At 37.3% G+C, this 18,043-nt stretch overlaps 2 protein-coding genes across 5 annotated transcripts in view; one reads left to right on the forward strand and one right to left on the reverse strand.

Moving 5' to 3' along the window:
- The first annotated feature begins 827 nt into the window (after positions 1-827).
- Positions 828-4,459, forward strand: LOC143362240 (52 kDa repressor of the inhibitor of the protein kinase-like). Its single transcript, XM_076802239.1, has 3 exons — positions 828-834; positions 934-2,751; positions 2,943-4,459. Exons 1-3 carry the CDS (start codon positions 828-830, stop codon positions 3,737-3,739), a joined length of 2,622 nt encoding a protein of 873 aa, XP_076658354.1. The 3' UTR covers positions 3,740-4,459.
- A 3,732-nt stretch (positions 4,460-8,191) lies between these two features.
- Positions 8,192-18,043, reverse strand: part of Aln (divergent protein kinase domain 1C) — an 80,080-nt gene continuing 70,228 nt past the window's right edge. For all 4 annotated transcript variants that reach the window (XM_076801762.1, XM_076801763.1, XM_076801760.1 and 1 more), the window contains one exon: positions 8,192-8,423. In XM_076801762.1, coding sequence (XP_076657877.1) covers positions 8,193-8,423 — 231 coding nt within the window. In that variant the 3' untranslated portion in view covers position 8,192. The remainder of the gene's footprint in view (positions 8,424-18,043) is intronic.

The following is an 18,043-nucleotide window of genomic DNA, read 5'->3' on the forward strand; positions in this document are numbered from 1 at the left end:
AACCAGAACTTTTCAGAGTTCGTCGTGGTAATAGATGGGAATACCTTGTTAAGGAATTTGAACGTGATAACAAACAAAATAACAATTTATTACTACGTTAACGAAAAAGAAAGAATATCATCTGACAATCTGTGCGGTGGAACAATTCGTCATTATTTAAAAAGCTGTTAACTAGAACATTTCAGAGTTCCTCGTGGTAATAGGTGGAGAATACGTTGTTGAGGAATTTAATCGTTAGAATAAACAAAATAACAATTTATGACTATGCTAACAAACCTATCCCCACCTCAGCCGCGCCTGTAGGCCCAATGTTCTGACGTCGAACGTCACACACCACCAACGGCGGATCCAGGGGGGTGGTCATGGGGGTCATGACCACCCCCTGAGCTGGTTCCAGGACTTTGGTGGACCACTAATTGAACATAATGATTTTATTTATATATTTTGTCACCATACAGATTTTATGTAATTACATAAAAAAAAAAAAAAAAAAATATGAAACCCGGTCGCCTAGGACCGCACCACGGCCGGCGGACCGGTGAGATAAAAAGACGATCGGAGTTTGTAATAAACAAAAGAAGGTGGCCCTGTGCCGGCGACCCGCGACGGTCAACGGGCGACAGTCAGTCTTTATAGCGTGGCTGAAAGCGAAAGACGTGTTCGGTTAATTTTTAGTTATTCCTACACCTTTATAAGTATTCTTAAAAATTGTAGCTGCAAATTCATTAATTTCAAGAAATGGTAAGTAATCAGTTTCTGTAAAACTACCTATATTATTATGTTTTTATGTACTTATAACTCATATGTTTACAAAAGTTTGTTGTCTGATGTGGGGTGTGAAATTTGCATGGTTTTGCTTTGTTTGTGAGGTAATGCGCCTGCGCCACCAGCCTGTACTATAGCGAATATATATTTAATATGTATTTGCAACAGTCTGTTGTCTGTTGTGGGGTGTGAAATTTGCATGGATTTGCTTGCAGGGTGATTCTAAGGGAAAAGGAGATGGTAGTGGTGGATTGAAACATTCATTAAAAAAAATAGATTCATTTTTCCCAAAGAAACCAAGGCTTGAGATTGCTTACTCGAAAAATTCACCTACAACAACTACAGATGAAAATAATTGTATTGCCGATGCTTCTGCTTCTACAGCTACATTGCCTACATTAACCATAGATGAAGAAAAAACATGCTCTCCTGTTACTAACGATATTCAGCCTACAATATGTACATCGACTTCTGATTCTGATCAGATAAAGACTTCACTTTCTCAACCAAAGTTTGCTTCAGATATTGCTTGTTATATAGGGGAAAATATAAATGATTCAACTAAAGCTATGTTGCTTGAAAAGCATTGGCAGCCTCCCCCTAATTATACTTTTCCGCATTGTGTTGTTAATAAAAAAGGAAAACAAACAAAAAAATATGCTCAGAAGTCTCACCTTGACAAGTTTCACTGGCTTGTTTTGTCGCATAAAGACCAGGGTCTTTACTGCAAGTACTGTGCTTTGTTTGTCGTAGCTCCTGGAGGTGGTGTACAGACAAAAACACCTTTATGTCGACTCGTAAAAGAACCATTAAAAGCTTTCGGTAATTTGCTAGGTGAAAATGGTCTTCTGCTAACACACCAGCGAAACAAATACCACGAATTAGCTGTCCAAGCAGGGAAGAACTTTTTATTGAGTTTTCATAAACCGGAAATTAACATAATGAACCAAGTAAATAGTCAAAGACTGAAACAAATAAATGAAAATAGAGAACGTTTGCGACCAATCGTAAAAACTATAATATTTTGTGGCCATCAAAATATATCGTTACGTGGCCATCGCGACGATGGTAAATTGCTGAACTATGACAGCGTAGTAGCCGATGAAGGGAATTTTAGAGCCCTTTTAAAATTCCGTATTGATTCTGGCGATATTGCATTGCAGCAACATTTAGAATCTTCAAAATCCAACGCCACGTACATCAGCAAGACTGTACAAAATGAGTTGATAGATGTTTGCGCAGAAATCATCCAGGAAAACATTTTACAGAATGTGCGGGAAGCTAAATATTTTTCAATTTTGTTCGATGAAACAACAGATATATCACATATCTCACAGCTGAGCCTATCATTCCGATATTTGCATGATGGCGTTATTAAGGAACATTTTGTGACTTTTTGTGATACCTACGATGTTCTTAGACGTGAAGACAACAATTCAGGTGACATAGAGCCTCGATTGACAGGTGTAGCTTTGGCGAAAATCGTTGAAAATCTGTGTACCAAATTTAACTTAGATTTATCTTGGTGTGTGGGTATTGGAACTGACAGCTGCTCGGTTATGGCATCAGATACAAAAGGTGCAGTGCAAGAATTGATGAAAATAGCCATTCATGCTAAACGTTGCCCGTGCAACAACCATGTGCTCAATAACTCATTGGCAAGATCATCCAAAGTAGTTTCCTGTCGCAATACATCTGGCACAATGAGAAAAGTTGTGGCATTTGCCAATGCATCCGCTAAGAGGCATGAAATTTTTAAAATAGAACTCGGAGCTGCCATGCAAGGTATTTGTGAGACACGTTGGGTAGAGAGGCATGATGGGCATCTTCAATTTCAAGGAGACAACTTAGTCAAAATTTGTAGCGCTTTGGAGAAGATTTCTGCTTGGCAAGACAATAAAACTGCCAATGATGCGCATTGCTTGCTGCAAACATTGCGCAGTTCTGACTTTATTATATCCTCCATCTGTTTAAGTGATGTATTAGGTGGGTACTTCCCTAAATTATTTTATTTCTTATTGTTTGGCAAATGAACTTATACGAGTATACTAAACCTACTTTAAAATTATGTTGTTGTTTTGTTAATATTTTATGCTACGAGTACATACCGTTTATATTAAGTTATAAATTCTTAGTTTATGCACTACAGTCACAGTCACTTACTTTTTATTTTTCAGGTACTACTGTATCTTTAAGCAGAATACTGCAATCGAACTCAATTGATTTAAAAAAAGCTACGGACGCTATTAATGATACTTTAAGTGTTTTACAAAATAAAAGAGAAAATGTGGACGTAATCTACCGACAGCTTTTTGAAGAGGCTAAAGAAGTAGCTGAGCAGCTAGATGTAGAAATTAAATGCCCCAGAATAGTATCAAAACAAATACATAGGGCCAATAACCAACCTGCTCAATCTGCTGAAGAGTATTTCCGCAGAGCTATATACATCCCTCTTCTAGATTCAATAATAAGTGATCTCCAGGACCGCCTGTCTCCTGATGTACTTAATTTGTTTCAGCTAAGCGTTTTCATGCCAAAAAGCGAATGTAGTAATGAAGACATTGAAACTGTGAAACAACTAGCTACCGACTATACATTATTACTAGATAACACTCCATTTTCTGTCATTGTAAATGAATATCGGCTGTGGATGGTGAAGTGGCAGGCGTGGCAGCGGAGCCAGGACATACCGCAGTCGATTTCTGATCTTATTTTAAATTGTGACATCGATATGTATCCTAATATAAGAAAATTTTTATGTATTATGGCTACACTACCTGTCAGTGTAGCGACAGCAGAAAGGTCTTTCTCTACGTTGCGCAGAATTAAATCGTGGCTAAGATCTTCAATGGTTGAAGATCGCCTAACCGGACTGGCACTTCTCCACATTCATAAAAACGTACCCATTGACGTAAATGACGTAATAACGCGTTTCGGGAGAAGACGTAAAAGAAAAATTGATTTTGTTATTTAAATATATGTATTTTGTCTGTTTCTATTTTGTTTGTTGGAAACCCTTGTCGTACCACCTCTTCACTTTTGCGGAGTTTTGCGTCATACCCCTCGACATACCTCTAGCTGTTATGACAAATCATTCACCACGGTTATGGAATATAAATAGGCTGCCTCATTCCGTGCGTGATAGTGCTTCTCTGAATGTCTTCAAGAGAAGATGGCAATATGTACGTGTATATGTACAAGTTATTATGTGTTAAGTTTTTCAAGTGTACAATAAAGAATAAATATTTTTAAGTACAGTACTTACGTACATTAATAAAATACCTACTTTTTACTTGTATCTATTGTTATCAAAATTAAATTATAAGTTCTTGACTTGACCACGACTATGTGACCCCCCCCTGGCGCCAAAGCTGGATCCGCCCTTGCACACCACATAGTACGTGTGACCACTGTAGCCAATATTTCGAATACAGCCGAAAATGTGTGTGAAACGAGGCCTGCCTCTTCCACTCTGAACCAATCGGCCGCGCATTCGTATCAATACAATGTCACCACTTCGAACCCATAGGAAATGGTGTCTTTCCACCCCCTACAATCGCGTAGTAGTGGGCGGTAACAGTTTAATATCCTTAGCCCACTGCTATAATCCACAGCTTACGTCAAATATCATGGAATTAATCATACGGGAATGTCTTGGTAAAAATAGTATCTATTGTTATGTTTTCCGAGTAGGAGATGCGATATTAATGATTTAGTGTGAGGAAGTCACTTCCAGCACGTGTTGACCGTGTGTTTTCCTTCGTATTTTCATCGGATTCATCGTCGAATCTTTAATTGAGCCACAGTTATTAACGATAATGATTGAAAAGAACTCCATTCTGCAGTATTTAAAATTATAGACCATAGAGGTAAAGATACCTCTTCCATTCTGTTTAAAATCTATAATTTTTTAACCGTTTGTGTTCCAGGGGTCTCGTGATAGCGCTTGACTTTATCGATTGCGAAGAGGCCTAAGCGGCGTGATAACAATGAAATACAAAATGTTTAACTGTATTATTTACATTTTAAAAAGCAGCAATGTGATGTAAGTGCGTCAGTAAAGTTGAGCGCGCTACTTCGACAGTCAGTGACTGTATTCGGACTTTTCGATACAAAATCTCAGCAGCGCGATCGCTCTGCTTGGGACTCAAACGGTTAATATTTGTATTATTGTTGTGTATAATATTTATTATTCCTTTGATTAAGTATGTTAAATTTTACATGCATTTCCTTAAAATACGTATTATTGTTCGTAGAATCTGTGTAAGATTAATTTAGGATTTGTAGGAGTTTGTTACATATACATACATTAATGTTGGTGACGATCGATCGTCGGCAGTCAGCTGGGACGATCTGACAGTCATCCGTTTGTCTCGTCTGCTCGTTTCACTGGTAACCGGTTGTCATTACAAGCCGACGATCGATTTGTTTATAACAACCTGATGTTTGAGCGTGAACAGCGTAACACCAGAATTTGTAAAACCGTCAAACAATAAAGATCTTCTTCCTATAGATTAGAATTTAAAACTCTCGTCACCGAGTTTGAAAGTGATACATTGTTGTATACTATACGTTCGTTTGTTTAACTTTGGCTGGCTAAATTATCTGGCAATACCTGCAACACAAGTAAGCAGTGAGCGATTGTTTTTGGTCTCTGACAATGTAGTGACAGCAACACGTACTAGATTGTTACCTGAAAATGTACAGGAGTTGTGTCTTTGGTAATACGCTTGGTAATACATATACTATAATATATAAAAAATTAATTTAATTTAAATTTAAATGCAAAATCAATTATAATTTAAATTTTGTACACATGATGAGTTGCTTGCATTAGTCAGACTGTTTGAAGGTTTCAAACTGTCTAAATTCGGTCAGGAACCAAAATTCGTGTTGTACGGACGGCCGACCGAATCCGCCCGACTTTTTCCGAACCCGTCCGAGTCCGATATCTCGGGTACCCGCACACCACTAAATCACGCTTCGGTAGTTTTTGTACACCGCGTCGAGCTTAGCTGTTCGAACTCGATGTCAGAACCCTGAGTGAACGAAATCGAATGTAAACTGCTTTGCGCCGAATGTTTACAAGTCGCATCATACTTGTCGCATGGGCCATCGTATCAATAATCCATATTTCGAATCCGTTGACTAATTTGCTTTGTCTCCCTAGCAGCATCGTTCGTTAGGGCAGGCCTGGGCAACTTCTCGCCCATCGTCGCTTCACGACCCCCACTACCAGTGTGCAGGTTCCCCGACCACTCACCAGTTCATATTACCCTATCGTGCTTTTGTCTCTCAATCAGACAACCTATATACCTATACCTATATACCTATATACATATGTAGGTTTCTAACCCCTCGCCCCCTTCTCCGACACTCCATAGGAGCTTGGGTGGGAAGTTTCAGGAGTGATACGAGGACTCGTATATGGCACGCGAGCCACCAGTTACCGGGCCTGCGTTAGGGCATTGTTCCTTATTCCTTCCTTAACCGATGGCCCAAAACAGTATACATAAGCTCGCGTTAATCGCTCGCGGATCTTTCGAAGTCTTTCTACATATATTTACCTTTTCCCGCTTCGCGATTGTAATATCACTCTCCCAAATCGTGCGTTTCACAGTTCGTGCGTTCTTTTCTTGATTTCTTCACCTGATTTCATTCTGTACTATTCCGTATCATACCATCCCTTATATATCTCATCGTTCTTTTGTAATATAGTAGTTTTGACAATAATACTTCACACTTCACTACATACCTCCTATTCATCTTATCTAATCCTTAACTTCGTTGTAGTACCTCAACAGGTTGTATAAAAAAACTTTTTAATGAATTATATAGCATATTAAAGGACGTATCGAATAAGTACAATTTGATTTTTCATATCTCCTTTTTCTGAGATATCTAGGTGACCATGCATTTTTCCAAAAGTATTTTCAAATTCAACTCAAGGTCATCATATTATAGGGCGCTGAATTTTTAATTCCATCGGTAACAACGTGGTATTAAAAAAAGGCACATTGACTTCGAAAAAATTCAAGATCATCTTGATATCTCGGGAAAAAACGATGTATAAAACTCATTCGATGCGTCGCTTAAAATGCTACATAATTCATTAAAAATTGTTTCAATACAATCAATAGATATCGAGTTATTTTAGATAATAGTTCTTGCCGACTCACCCTGTATAAGTAAACATTAACTAAACCACCTTAACACTATTATTAAATTTCTAGTCGACCTATCACTTACATTTTCAGCTACCATGTTATGTCAAGTGCTTCAAATGTTACCCCTTTATAGACATGGATTGTCTGAAACGATCAATGACAGATTCTAATGGTATTTCTAATTATTCTCTCTTTCATGTTCTCTGGTATTGTTCAATTTCAATTTTGAAAATCAAAGGTGACTCCAAGTTCATGTGATTATCACTTGCTCGCAAAAGGTGACCTCGAGACCAAAAAATATTCTTTGCGGGGTGATATCACATAAATTGAATGAAAAATATTTTTTATTAGGTGGGTTATTCAACGCAAAATCGGACACTTTTCGGAGGAGTGTTTCAGATTTTGTTCAAATTTGAATATATTGCTGTCTTACCGCGTCGGCCGTCCGAAGCGGTATATCGCAATGCAGCGTTCACTTCAAATAGTTTTAATTTCGTCAATTTTAAACTGTCCACTTTTTAATAACATGTCCATGAAGGGGACACTTAGAACTATATCCTCATTTTTTACATTTTTTAATATTCCCCTGCATTCGTTTGCAACAATTGCAAAATGAATGGTGAAAAAACATTTTTTCAACTGACAATTTTTTTTAATACTCGTATGTTTTCATTATAAGCTCCTAAAAAGTTATTTTCATCGGTTTGTTAGTTCAGCTGTTATAATTTAATGAAAAAAGGTTGACACTTTTTTCAGACGTCTGTAAAATCAACAATTTTCAAGATATCAAAAAATCCTTTGAAATACGTCTATAGGTTACTGAAGATTACAACATATTCAAATTTGAATAAAATCCTGAACACTACTCCGAGTAGCGTTGAATTTCGCGTGAAATGACTCAGGTGTATGCAAAAGTTTCAGTCTGTTTTAATTATCTTTTATTTATACACACTATATACGAGGTATGTTAACAGTCGATAACGAAGTGGTTATTTAGACAAATCGATAGCAAACAAACAATTGTAAAAAAAGGCGAAAGATTATAAGTATTATAATTGTAAGTTATAATGTATGACCATTAAATTATATTGAAAAAGAGTAAAACTTTTGCATGCTCCTCATAGACCATAATTGAAGGTGACATTTAGGTGTCTATCTTTAAGTAGACCACCCCGTATAAAATTAAAATTATGGATGTCAGTTGTAAAGTAGTCGCCAGCCACTGATTGCTAATTTCACTTAAAAAATCTGAAACGATATCTAGATGGAAGCGGCAATTTCTTGTTCCATATCGTGTAACATATTGTACAGCCGTGTTTTTAAATTATCTGGCACAGCAGCACGAGGTAAGTGGCCTATGTCACCAGCCGGGTTCGCACATTGCCGCAACATCACTGCCAGAGTGCTGGTGGTGTGCTCCGACATAAGTAGTCCGGGTATTATAATAGTCCCAGAGAGTGTCCAACCAAGAAATATCTTCTCGCACACAATCTGAAATCCCATAAATTATTATGAAGTCATCTCAAATTATAAATATACGTCTCGATTTGTATCATTCAGTATTGTTTGGCTTGGTCGTAACTAGAAATACCAAACAGTTAAAGTAATTCATACATTTGACTAACTTTTATTATAATTAGAATTTAATTTATTTTGTGGTCCCAACAATTAAGATTTGAATAGCCGGACATGGGTTCATTGTCAGTTTACAGTCAAGGTTACAAACGTGCTATCTACATTCTAATTTTCTACTTTCAACATAACGGATTTCTAATTTTAGATGTACATTTTTTGACTTCTTTATGACTGTGCTGTAATATTATCCGTTCATTCGAGATGCAAAATTATTAGTGGAACGCAATTTGTTAAAACAAAGTACAGTAGAAAAATGGGGAAAAATGGGGAAAAATGACGAAAGAATATTTTAAATATAATACAAATCTTTTTCTCTAGCAATTAATTTAATTTAATAGTTATTTGTAGTAAATCTATTAAGTGAACCAATATTGATTTAAAAAAAAGATAAAAATCAAGGGAAGCACCTGCTTGGCAGAAGTTAATTAACAATTATTTTATTTTAGATTAAAATCTTTTATCTGACACATTTGGCTTTAGGAGTTATAACCCTCAAAATGAAAGAAAATTCCCTTGATTGTAATATCATTCAATTTTCATCTTTTAGATTCAATTGTTCATATTCATATGTTGTGAAACTCAACATTCTGAACAACTTTTTCCTATACATGTAACCGCCGCTCAGCCTCAGATTCTGAGATATTCACGAAAAACTGCAACTACTACTATCAGCATGGTTCGACCACTCGTCAACTTTTCTACAGACACATATACCCCGTGAACTTTTTATAACAAATGATGATGAAAAATCAGTCAAATGCCTCTTCCTTACGGATTTTGATGAATTTGAAATATGTTGTCAAGGTTATCATTCTGAACAACTGTTCCCTATAGATGTCACCGAAGTAGCGGTCTCTTTTAGTTTCCGAGGTATTCGCAAAAAACCGTCAGATTCAATATTGAAAATTCTGCCTATTTGGAATGACCGAATTTATTCTTTAGGGTGGGGGGAGAAGATCCCCCCCCCCCACACCTCCTAACCGAAAAACCAAACACTAACTCACTCTGGAATTTAGTTTAATGAAAACAAAAAACAACAAAGTAACTCGAGTTTTGAACATTACCCGATTTAAATTTAAATGAATTTCAGAGTGAGTTTGTGTTAGGCTTTTGGGGGGAGAGGGTTCAGGGGGAAGGGCGGAGCTCCCCCCCTCGCCCAAGAGAACAAAGTCCGTCATTCAAAATAGGCAGAATTCGCAATAGTGAATCTGACAGGTTTTTGCGAATATCTCGGAAACTAAAGGAGACCGTCGCGCCGGTTACATCTATAGGAAACAGATATTCAGAATGATGACCTTCACAACATATTTCAATTTCATCAAAATCCGTGAGGAAGAGGTGTTTCGACAAGTTTACCCCAAAATCTAATCCAAAACTAACTCAAACCTAACTCGAAAACTAATCTAAATGTAATTCAAACCTAACTCAATCCAATTTTTATGATGTAGTTGTTGGGTTAAAGGGCCTAGCCGATTAACATGGTCAAAACTGCCCTTAGAGGTTTTTCAATGATTAATGAACGATCCGAAAGCTGACCCAGAAAAACCCCTCTGAGCAAAATTTCAACCCTCTATCTTGCCCGTGAGGGTAGTTACAGGGTAAATTAGATTTCGCGCTTTTCCACGCATTTTCCACACTCTGATGCTTCCTAAAATTCCGAAAAATGTGGCATATTTTGGATCCTAAGACAGATTTTTGAGTATTTTTTCAGATTTTTTTCTTGCAAACTGTGGTCGCAAAAAATGAAAAACCTCAAAAAAATCGGAAAAATGTACATTTCTCAAAAATATGAAAACATGCTATTTTGCTGTTTAATGCCCCGATAAAGTACCATAACAGGCAGTGTCCTCAATTTTTTTTAGTTTTTGTTGTGGGCACTTTTTGTCAAAACAAGAAAAACCGAATTTTTTCGCCGTTTCTGCTATTTGGAGGAAAGTTACACTTGTTGGTTTTATCGCAGGTATACATCAAGTCATTTTAAACATTATTACATTGAAATAAGTAAGTGTTTGACCTAAGAAATGTTTTAAGAGAAAAAATAGATTGTATTTTGTGCTATATATACCAGAATGTTCGTAACGTTTACAACATCGCCGGTTGGCACAGCGGTTAGGGCGTCGGACTACGGAGCGGATATGCTCGTGTTCGAATCCCGTCGGTGGGAAAGTTTTTTTTCCATACGTCATCTTTATTTTTTCAATTTCTTATATGGTTTATTCATGTGATTTTAACAATATTTTTTTAATGTTTTAAAAATATTGAGGTAACATTTTTAACTAAAATACATACAAAAATAGTTTTGCAGTATCTATTATTTCCTCGATTCTCTAATTGTATATGTTCATCATTGCGGTCCTGTTTAACATTGTTAATATTAAAATTCATTAATCTAGTTTCTAAGCCTTGCGTCTTCAGAAATTAGGGAGGAAATAAGAAGAACTCTGAATAAATAACACGCAGCAAAGTATTGGTTTTTTTCAAATTGAGAGAAAAGGGCTACGTACTACCACTATTTTGAAAGTGAGGTATCAGGTACAAACAAGCCTAAGCCATTCCTCTTTATTGTAAGGTACATGAGGAAGTAATTCCAGTTTATAGTTACTTGAATAAAAGACTTGTTCTGTGGACATTTATGATACGGATTAGGAAGTTCATTATTTTCGGTGGGATGCAGAGGCAATTCATAGTATACTAGGTCAAAAGTACCAGCTTCTACACAAACAAGTAGACAACAAAACCTTTCCAAAAATTGGAAACAATTGGAACTGCAAAAAGACTCCATTTCAAACAGTATCCTCGGTAGATATTCTTGATTTTCCGGAAATGACAGAAGTAGATTTAAAAATTCTTTTCACGGAATCTTACCAATTTTCACAAGCTATTTCATATCTGGCAGAAATCGTGGACGAACACAATAATATAAATATTAATTTATTGCCTAATCCAAGAAAATAATATCATTAAATTCGAAGTAAAATCGGAGTGATATAAATAAAAGTTAGTTAAAAATGTTACCTCAATATTTTTAAAACATTTAAAAAATATTGTTAAAATCACATGAATAAACCATATAAGAAATTGAAAAAATAAAGATGACGTATGGAAAAAAAACTTTCCCACCGACGGGATTCGAACACCAGCGTATCCGCTCCGTAGTCCGACGCCCTAACCGCTTTTTTTTTTCAATATACGTTTATTCAGCCAGAAAGGAAAAGAAGGTAATATACAATATACAATATGAACAAACTTAACGATAACAATAGAGGAGAAAGAAGAGAAAGAAAGTAGCGATTTCCTTAAACGTATAAATTAGGAGTATGTGGCTTAATCTAGGGGTATGCAGACTAAAGAATCAGTGTTGAGTACGCATAGTCTGGACCGTCTCTTTGTATTGCACTTATTGCGGTAAGAGGTAGTGAGATACTGAAGTGTTCGAAACTTAATCTTTGGCGTAGCGAATCTAGTATAGGAAGACGGCCGCGAGATAAAGAGAAAAAAAACTATACTATACGATTAATTGTGGGTAGGGGGGAAGTGATAACAAAGGGCAGGGGGGGGGGGAATGATGATGATGGTAACAATAATAATAATGAGGATAATAATGATAATAGTAATAGTAATGATGATAATGATAATGATAATAATAATAATAATAATAATAACAAGAATAATAATGATAATAATGACGGCGACGCGCCACGAAAGAGGTTATTCGCAATTGTATATAGGTAACATATTTTTCTTTGGGATCGTAATTTGGTATCGTTACGTGTATACAAAGTTCTTATGACTAATTGTAAGCTTAGGATTAAGATTTAATTATAGACTAGTTGTACATATTGCTAATTTGGTGGGTTTACAATTCTAGAGCCACCAGTATTTCTTTTTGTTTGCTCTGGGGTTGTCGTTTACATCTGCCGCAGTTAGTCTATACATGTATCTTAAATTAGGATCGTTAGATTCTATGTTCTTATTGTATAGAATTTTTTTGTCGAATGCTCTTCGGTTGTGATGGTAGATTAGAGGTATATTATTGTCGTTTTGAATAAACCCTTCGCTATCCAGGTATACGAAGGCTTCCGGGGGAGTGTAGCCTGTTTGTCGGGTATGGTCGAAGTATAATGAGTTTGGGTACAGGGAGTGTGCTATCAGTGAGTTGGATGTTATGTTATGAATTTTGGACCAGTGATCTCTAATTAGCTTCAGTATGAATAAGTCGATGCGAACTAGCTCAGCCTCTTCATATAATTTGTAATTACTGATCATTTTAGTGTAATTTGATTCTGTTGATCTATATTTACCTAGACAGGCCCTAACGCATTTTCTTTCGAATACCCGTAGCTTTTCCATAGTGCCGGCGCAGATGTTGAACCATATTTGGCAGCCGTATGTTAAAATTGGCCTTATTAGGGTTTTATAGCAAATGATTTTAACGGATTTGTTCAGGTCTTTAGAATAAAATAATCTTTTGTTTGCCATAAAGGCTTTTCTGGCTTTTTGGATTTGTATGTTAGTATGGTTAGTGTAGTTGAGTTTGAAGTCGAGAAAAACACCGAGGTACCTTACGGTGTTTTTGTGTGGGATTTTTTCATTTATGTTGTTTGTTGCATGTAGGTAACATTTTTTTGAGTTTACTCTAACATCGTTGTTTGCGTCCGATATTTTGGAAATGGATGGCCTGAATAAGATCGTTTCACATTTTTGTGTGTTAATTTTTAATTTCCAGGTTTGGAAATAGTCTTGCGTTTTATCGAATAGAATTTGTAGTTGTTTTTGGATGATTGACGGTTTACTGTTACTTATGTATATCAGTAAGTCATCCGCGAAAGCTATTGCATTTTTGTTGTTTTCCTCGGTTGAGTTGTTAAGGCCATACATTTGGAGTAAGTCACTGATGTAAATCTTGAACAGGATGGGGTGGTTTACTGTACCCTGCTGTAATCCGTTTGCGATGTGAAATTCTCTGCTAGATTTGTTGTTGCCTTCCGTGACAAAAAATCGTTTCCCGTGGAGCATATCCCATATCATTTTGATTAGGTGTTTGGGAAAGTCTTTTTTTATCAGTTTGAAAAATAATCCGTCTAGCCATACGGTGTCAAATGCCTTTTCTAGATCAATGAAGCAAGCGCCCACGCAGTCACCGGCATTTCTGGCCCAGCATATGTCAGATGTGAATTTTGTGATGGCATGTATGGTGGAATGGAAACGTTTGAATCCGAACTGAGTTTCTGCAATGATATTTTTTTCTGTGCAGTGGTTATTAATGGCATCATTGACGATAGTTTCAAATACTTTGCTTATGTTGGGTAGTAAGCTTATTGGCCGGTAGCTGCTCGGGTTGCTTCCTTCTTTGTCTTTTTTCTTTATTGTTATTAACTTAGCTGTTTTCCATGATGAAGGGAAGTATGATAAATTCAGACAGTTATTAAATATGATTGTGAAATAATACATGTAGCGCGTTGGTAAGTTTTTCAGTACTATGTTAGGGATTTCGTCAAAGCTGGCTGATTTTTTTCCTCTAAGGTTGCGAAAGGTGCGTGATAGTGTGTATGTATTTGTGAAGTAATTCTGTGGAGCATGCGATTTGTCTGGGTAATCGGCGGTATTTTGTTGTGAGAAGTTGCAGGTGGTGTGTTCGTTTACTTTGTCTCTTTCTATTTCTTGCTTTAGTTCGTTGATTCTTTGACTAATTATATTGGATAGTTGTTCTTTTCCCAAGTGATTGTTCTGTGAGTGGACTCTTTCGAAATGTGTGCCTAGAACGTTTAGTTTGTCTATTGTTTTGTTGATGATGTAGTTGTTATTGTTGTCCTGTTGTAATGAATTTATGTTTATGTTGGCCTCTTGGAGTAGAGTCTGGGGGTGCTGTGGGATTTTGAGTGTTTCTATTTTACTGGGAGTTTTTTGTCTGAATATGTTGCTTATTTTTGGAAACAGATTTTCTGGTTTATGTATTGAGATGCTTTTAATTCTTTGTTCCCAGAAATTGCTTACCGATGACTGGAAGGCTACTTTTATTTTATGCCCAGTGTTTTTTAATACCTTTCTTAGAACTTTGACCTGGATCTCCTCGGTGAGTGATGGCGAGTTATTTCTTGAGAGATTGTTTATCTGGGTGATTAGAAAGCTTTTTTCTTTTCTTAGTTTTTTTATGAGAGGTGTGATGAATTTAAATGCTGAGGTTTTGTTGAAGTCGAAATATGGGATTGTGCTGTCTACAGCTTCTAGGATGTGTTCGTTTAGTTGTTCTAGGTGGGTATCTATTTCGACTCTGGTTAGGTTTCTGATGCGTGGAATGTCGTAGTCTTTGTTACTGTTTTGTAGGAGTGTTTTGAATTCTGTCCAGTCAGCGTTGTTGTAATTTATTTTTTGGATTGGGTTATCTGCGTCAAAGGATAGTAGGGGGTGGGATTCTATGGAGATTGTCATGTGTAGGGCTTTATGGTCGCTGTCGTAGTCTAGGCATTTGACCTTTCCAGAGGTAGTGTTATAAAATTTGATCCTTTCATCAGCCAGACAGAGATCCAGGTAGGAGTTGCTGCCAGGGAAGGATGGTTTTTCTGTACTCAGCAGTCTGGTTCTGAAAGTAATTTGGTTTTCTTGGTGCCACAGGTACAGGGAAGTCCCTCTGCTATTGTTTATTAAATTGCCCCAAGACGTGTGTTTCGCGTTTAGGTCGCCAGCAATGACGTAGTAGTTATTGGTGTTATTTAGGTTGAGTTGGTTGAAAAGGCATTTGAGGTCTTGCATGAATTCTTTTTTGCCGCTGCTAGCTGCGTAAGCTGATACGAAGAAGAATTTTTCGTTGTTGCCTACTTTAGTCTCTATTATTGTGCATTCGAGGCACGGATTATTTGTGTGGTTACGAAGGTCTATTGTATTGCATTTTAGGTCTTTTCTACATAATATAGCAGTTCCCCCGCCCTGTTTAGCGTTGGGCCTGTCTGTTCTGAACATGTTATAGTTTTTGAATGATAATTTATGGATCGGGTTGAGTTTTGTTTCGCATAGAAGTATTATGTCAGGGTTGTGTGTTTCGAGGAAATCGCCGAGGGAGGCTCGTCTCTCGTTGGTGATTAATGAGTTAACGTTTATTGGTATTGTGAGATGAATGAATGGATGTGTGTGTGTGTGGATGAATGAAGGGTGAGCGGCGGGGACGCGAGAGCCGCCAAATGTTTAAAGGTATCAGGCGTTGCCCCGCAACCTTCGCGGCGCGAATCACCTGAGCGAACGGAAAAACAGCGCAAGGGATGCGATGTTTTGACGTTCGCTCGAAAAACGCTAGGACAAGCGGCCGTTGCCCCGGGAAGTAAACAAATAAAATAAATAAGACGAACGCTATATAAAAACGGGACAGACGGGCATCGGAGTTAGTTAACGATTGAAATAGATGGTGAAAATCGTATAGTCGGGTTTCTTTTGTGTCGAAAAAAATAATAGTCAAATCGGTAAAGTTTTTAGAATTTAAGTCGTGATTATGAAATATATTGCCAATAAATATCTGCGTGACCAGTCAGCCGGCTTTATTCCTACAGTATTAAACATAAATTATTGACCAGGATTTTGCTATTGTTTGGAAGTGACATTTAGGGAACGTCTATATCTAATAAGTCTACTATTGCATTTATTTTACGGGCGTTTTCACGAACCTGTGATGTGATTTTATCTAGGTGGATATTGACTGTCTCCGCAATTGTTTTTCTGATTTCCTCAATAAGGGAGGGAGTGGGGTTGTCTAGATATTTAAATGTTTCTGAGTTGTGTGTGGATTGTGTTGCTTGCTGTTGAGGTTGTGGAAGAGTGGGCGGGTTTCTTTTGTTTGAGACTATTTGGCTGTATGATATTTTCGGGTTTACTAGGTTGTTGATGCTATCTAGTTTCTTTTTTTTTCTACTTTTTTTTCTAATATTCTGTTTCTAATTTCGGTTAGTTTTGGGCAGCCCCTGTATGATGCGGGATGTCCAAAGCTTTTGCAGTGCACGCAGTATGGTTTGTCAATGTTGTCTGTTCTGTCTATGTGGTTAATAGGGAGTAATTTACACTCTCCCGGGTTATGTTTTTCGTCGCATTTTACACATCGGTATTCGAGGTTGCAATTTGCCGCCGCGTGTCCTATTCTTTGGCAGCGCCTGCATTGGGTTTGACTAGTTTTGTTGAGCTTTTCCCACATTACAACCTAGTGTAGCAGAACTTTGATGGAGTTTAGCTTTTCTAGTTTGCTATTTGGAGATAATTTGACTAGAAATATTGGCAGTTTTTTATTGTTAATTGTTGCATATTTAGTTTGGAATTTATTTACGCTAATGAATTGCAAGTCATGGATTTTTAGGTTTTGTAGTTCTGCCAATATTACTTCGGTTTCAAAATTTCCATCTAGATTTTTCAGAAACATGATTTTAAATTTTTCGTTTTTTGGAGTGAATGTGTAGTAGGGAACGTTGTTGTTTTTGAGGATTATACAGGATTTTTGGAATACCGTTATGTTGTCTGTTTGTAGGATTTGTTTGTTGGCGTTAATCTTTTTTACGAAAAAGTCTGTAGTTATACCCGATTTTTTCAGGAGGTCTATGGTGGACTTCGGAGATTGTCCTGTGATGTTTATTGGGGGTGGTTTACCTGCTCTGGGTCTTTGTGTGTCTTCCGCGTCGGGTTCCGGCAGTGCTGGGGAATCCCTGGCTCCATTGTCTGTGATTATCGGCGACTTAGTGACGTCCTTCTTTTTGGCCTCGCTTTGTATGTCAGTGGAGGGGTGTTGACGTTTCCTTCCCGGCGTCGTTGGGTCCTTTTTACTTTTGTATTCCAAGTTCTCGAATGGTAATGGTGGTGGAGCGTCTTCCGTTGCTAGGACTATGCAAATTTGTTGTTGCGTAGGAGTTTTTCTTCTTCTGGCGTTTGCAAATGTTTCTTGCGTTCTTCCTTTAGTTGGTGCGACAGTTCTAGGATTGTGTTTTTTAAGTTCTCTATCGCCTTGAGCATTTCTTCTTGTGTTTGTGAGGCTGAGGTGGAGGTTCCTTCCTTTGGTTTTTCTTGTTTTTTGGTTGTGGAGTTGCTTATTCTTCCCATGGTTTTGTGCTTTTCTTTTGTCGAGTTTGTTCTGGTGTTGTTTTTGGTATGTAGGTTTGGTGGTGGGTTCAGTCGTTTTGTGTTCTTGTTCCGGAATATCTGTCTAATTATATTGGATGTTGAGGAGTTGTCTATCATGTGGTCTACTCTGATGATTGGTCCCGGTTTTGGTGTTAGCTCCCTGTTTCCTACCGTGCCTGTGAGGTTGTAGGTGGAGGTAGATTCGCTGCATTTTAGAGTTTTGATTTTTTCACCATCTGTGCCATTTGGTTCTTTTTTGGTGGGTATTTCGTACATTATTACAGGGGCATGCGCCCCTGTTCTGATAGAGTTCGCGGAATCGGTATGGATCCACGCTGTTTTTTTTTCCTTCCTAGTTTAATAGGATGAAGAACTGGTTGTGTTGGATT

This window comes from Halictus rubicundus, chromosome 16, assembly GCF_050948215.1.
Source record: "Halictus rubicundus isolate RS-2024b chromosome 16, iyHalRubi1_principal, whole genome shotgun sequence".
Classification (NCBI taxonomy): domain Eukaryota; kingdom Metazoa; phylum Arthropoda; class Insecta; order Hymenoptera; family Halictidae; genus Halictus; species Halictus rubicundus.

What these genes read in the sequence shown, in the direction of transcription:
- LOC143362240 (XM_076802239.1), top strand. An exon ending in CTGTTTAAGTGATGTATTAG is followed by an intron (nt 2,752 to 2,942) that starts GTGGGTACTTCC and finishes TTTATTTTTCAG; the next exon opens with GTACTACTGTATCTTTAAGC.